At 65.8% G+C, this 3,039-nt stretch overlaps 1 protein-coding gene across 1 annotated transcript; it reads left to right on the top strand.

The window, feature by feature from the left end:
- Nucleotides 1-1,394: 1,394 nt before the first annotated feature.
- Nucleotides 1,395-2,292, top strand: ID1 (inhibitor of DNA binding 1). Its single transcript, XM_053958787.1, has 2 exons — nucleotides 1,395-1,752; nucleotides 1,934-2,292. The coding sequence occupies exons 1-2, from the start codon at nucleotides 1,432-1,434 to the stop codon at nucleotides 1,973-1,975; spliced, it is 363 nt and encodes a 120-aa protein (XP_053814762.1). The 5' UTR covers nucleotides 1,395-1,431; the 3' UTR covers nucleotides 1,976-2,292.
- Nucleotides 2,293-3,039: the final 747 nt, after the last annotated feature.

The following is a 3,039-nucleotide window of genomic DNA, read 5'->3' as shown; positions in this document are numbered from 1 at the left end:
GCATGTGTGTACACGTGTGTGTACCTGTATGTGTGTCCGTCCGTGTGTCCGTGTACTTGTGGCTGTGTTTGGTCTCCACAGGTTTGTGTATGTGTGTGAAATGCTCCTGTGCACATATTTGGGTATGTCCCACACACATCTGTGTGTGCAAGCACGTGTGTGTCCATGCCTTTTTGTGTGCACACGCACACCCACCCTGCGTGTTTGTGTCTGTACACACACCCGGGAGTGTCTGAGCTGCAGCTTTGCCTGCCTCCCTCCCTTCCCACACCATTTCGTGCTGCTCTGGGTGTGCCGGGGTCTCGCTCAGGGGCCCTCCCCGGGCGCTGCCTGCCCTCCCCGCAGGTGCGGGGTAATTAGCAGTAACGCTAATTACAGCCCGGACCAGAAACCCTTCGGGGCAAGGACTGGTTGCCTCGCACAGTGACGGGACCTCCACCGGTTTCGCCCGCGGCAGGACCGTGCTCGCAGCCCATTCCCCGCGCCGCCCCCCACACCGAGCGCTCGACCCCTCTGCTCGTCCCTCGGGTGGACCCGAACCTGGCGCCCCCCGCCCCGGCAGCCGCCACCGAGCAGCTCTGCGGAGGTTTGAGCCCCGGGAGAGGGGGTGAACGGAGAACTCCAAACTTGGGGCAGGGGGCGCGGAGCTGTCCCCTGTGGGGATGCCCGTGTTCCTGTGCCACCGTGGGGCCCCGATGCCCCCGTGTCTCCGTGAGGGTGCAGATGTCCCCCGCGGGTCCCCGTGCCTCCTGTAAGGTCCCGGTGCCCCCGTATCCACGAGAGGATGCCAGTGTCTCCGTGGGAGTGCCGGTGTCCCTGTGGGGGTCGCGGTGTCTCCGTGGGGGTCCCGGTGCCCCCCGTAGGGGCTGCAGGTGTGTGTCCCCCGCCCCGCCCCCGTCGCCATGGGCACCGCCCGCCCGGCGCCTCGCTGACAGCGCGCGGGGTTTTATGAATGGGTGACGTCACGACCCTGGCGTCTCACGGTCTGAGCCGCCGCGGAGAGGGGGAGGCGCGGGGAGTGCGGGGGGGCCCGAGCGCCCGGAGGGACACCGGGGCCTGGAGGGGGCAAGGGGCGAGCGGGGCTGCGGGGAGCCCAACACCGGGAGCCCGCGGGGCGAGCACCCGCGTTAATTGCGGGCCAGGGTGGGCGCTCCGCACCCCTGTAGCCTCCGCACCGCCGGCGTCCGTGCACCGCAGCCCGAACCCGTCACGGAGCTCTCTCCGCCATTGCCCCTTTAAGACGCTGCCCTTTGGGGCGCATGAATGGAGTGGGCGGGGCTGAGCCCTCTTTTTCTGCGCTGCCATTGGTCGAGGATTCCCCGCGGCCCCGCCCACCGGTCGGCGGCGCTCTATAAGTGGCGCGGCGGGGCGCGGGCTCGTTGTCCGCCCGCCGCGTCCCCGTTCTGCCCGCCGCGCTCGCAGCCTCTCGCCATGAAGGTCGCCGCTGTCGCTTCTTCGCCGCTGCCCGCGGGCGCCGGCGGCCCGCTGAAGGCGGTGCGGCCCGGGGAAGCCGCCCGCTGCGGGCCGGGCCCGGGTGTGTCCCCGGTGGTGGCGGAGCAGGCGGCCGCCGCGCTGCTGTACGATATGAAGGGCTGCTACTCGCGGCTCCGGGCGCTGGTCCCGACGCTGCCGCGGCACCGGCGAGTCTCCAAGGTGGAGCTGCTGCAGCACGTTATCGACTACATCTGGGACCTGCAGCTGGAGCTGCAGTGCGGCCCCCCCCGCCCCGCCGCTGCTGGGGACTCCCCCGAGGTGAGTGCGGACCCCACGGCACCGGCTCAGACCCGCGCTTCCTTGAAATCTCCTTCCCACGATCTGCATCGCGTCCTCTCCTTCCCGGGGGGGTCCCTTCCTCCTGCCCCCTTTCCATCCCTGCCCTCTCCGGCGCCCTCCTGCAGGTATTCACCGGCCGCTTCGTGTCCCTTTCCCGCAGGCTCCGTGCATTCCCGCTGCCGATCGGATCCTCTGCCGCTGAGACCGCTCTGGACCCACCATGGACGTCATCCCCAGGATCCCGGTCCCACCATGGACATCATCCCCGGGATCCCGGTCCCACCACGGACATCGTCCCCGGGACCCCATCTCCGAGCACCGCTGCTCACCCGCATCCCTGACTCCCCAGCGGGGCTGCCCTTGGGGTCCCCCCGCAGCCTGGGCAGGGGGTGCTGTGGGCCGGATCCTTCCTTCTCAGATTGCTGAGAGCATTCCCCGTATTGTATATTACAATGATGCTGGAGAATATTGTTCTACAATAGCTGGAGTTTTGTTATTAAACAAGCCCTGATGACCACACGTGCGTTTTCTTCCTGCCCCTCACACCCCTTCCCCTGCGTTTTGGGCGTGTTTAAGCCGGGGGTTTGTGCCCCATTTAACGGGAGGGGGGCAACTTGTGCAGACCACTGTGGGCTGGGTGGGTATGTTGGGGGATACAGGGTCTGGGACCCTGTGGTGGTGCTGGGGAAGGGGTTCCTCACAGGCTGGTCCCAATTCCCTGTGTCCCAGCATTACCCCCACAGAGCCTCTCCCAGTAGTTCCCGTGGGTTTTCACTCCCTGGGCTCAAACGTGGGGTGCTGAGGGTCAGACACAGGAGGAAAGCTTGTTCGCACTCTATCTTCTGTGGTGAGCTAATGCAGCAGCACTGGGATGCATCTTCCCCTGATTAGGCACCTTGATGGGATGATGACACAGAGGGGACAGTGCTATGAGCCAGCTGTGGGGTTCTGTGCCCAGATGGGAGTGTGGCTTCCCCATCTCCTTGGACACTGGTGTGTTCGCAGCCCGGAATTCCCTTCACTCCCCTTCCCGGCTGGGCCACCTGCACCCAGCAACCTTTCCAAGGCTTCCACAATTGTTGCTGTGTCAGGACTGGGGGATTACAGGGGTGATTGTGTAGGGATTGATCCCTTTACAGGGGAGAGCAGATAAAAATCCTGGGGTGCTTCTCTCTGTGGCCCCGCCCCTGTGGTTCTTGCTCTTCATGGTGCAGCCCCTGCCTGTGGGGACAGACAACCGCTTGGGACAAGGAAATTGCATCAGGG

The sequence above is a fragment of the Vidua chalybeata genome, chromosome 17, assembly GCF_026979565.1.
Source record: "Vidua chalybeata isolate OUT-0048 chromosome 17, bVidCha1 merged haplotype, whole genome shotgun sequence".
In the NCBI taxonomy this organism is placed as follows: Eukaryota; Metazoa; Chordata; class Aves; order Passeriformes; family Viduidae; genus Vidua; species Vidua chalybeata.
Note: the sequence above shows the minus strand (reverse complement) of the source record. Positions and strands in the feature narration are given on the sequence as shown.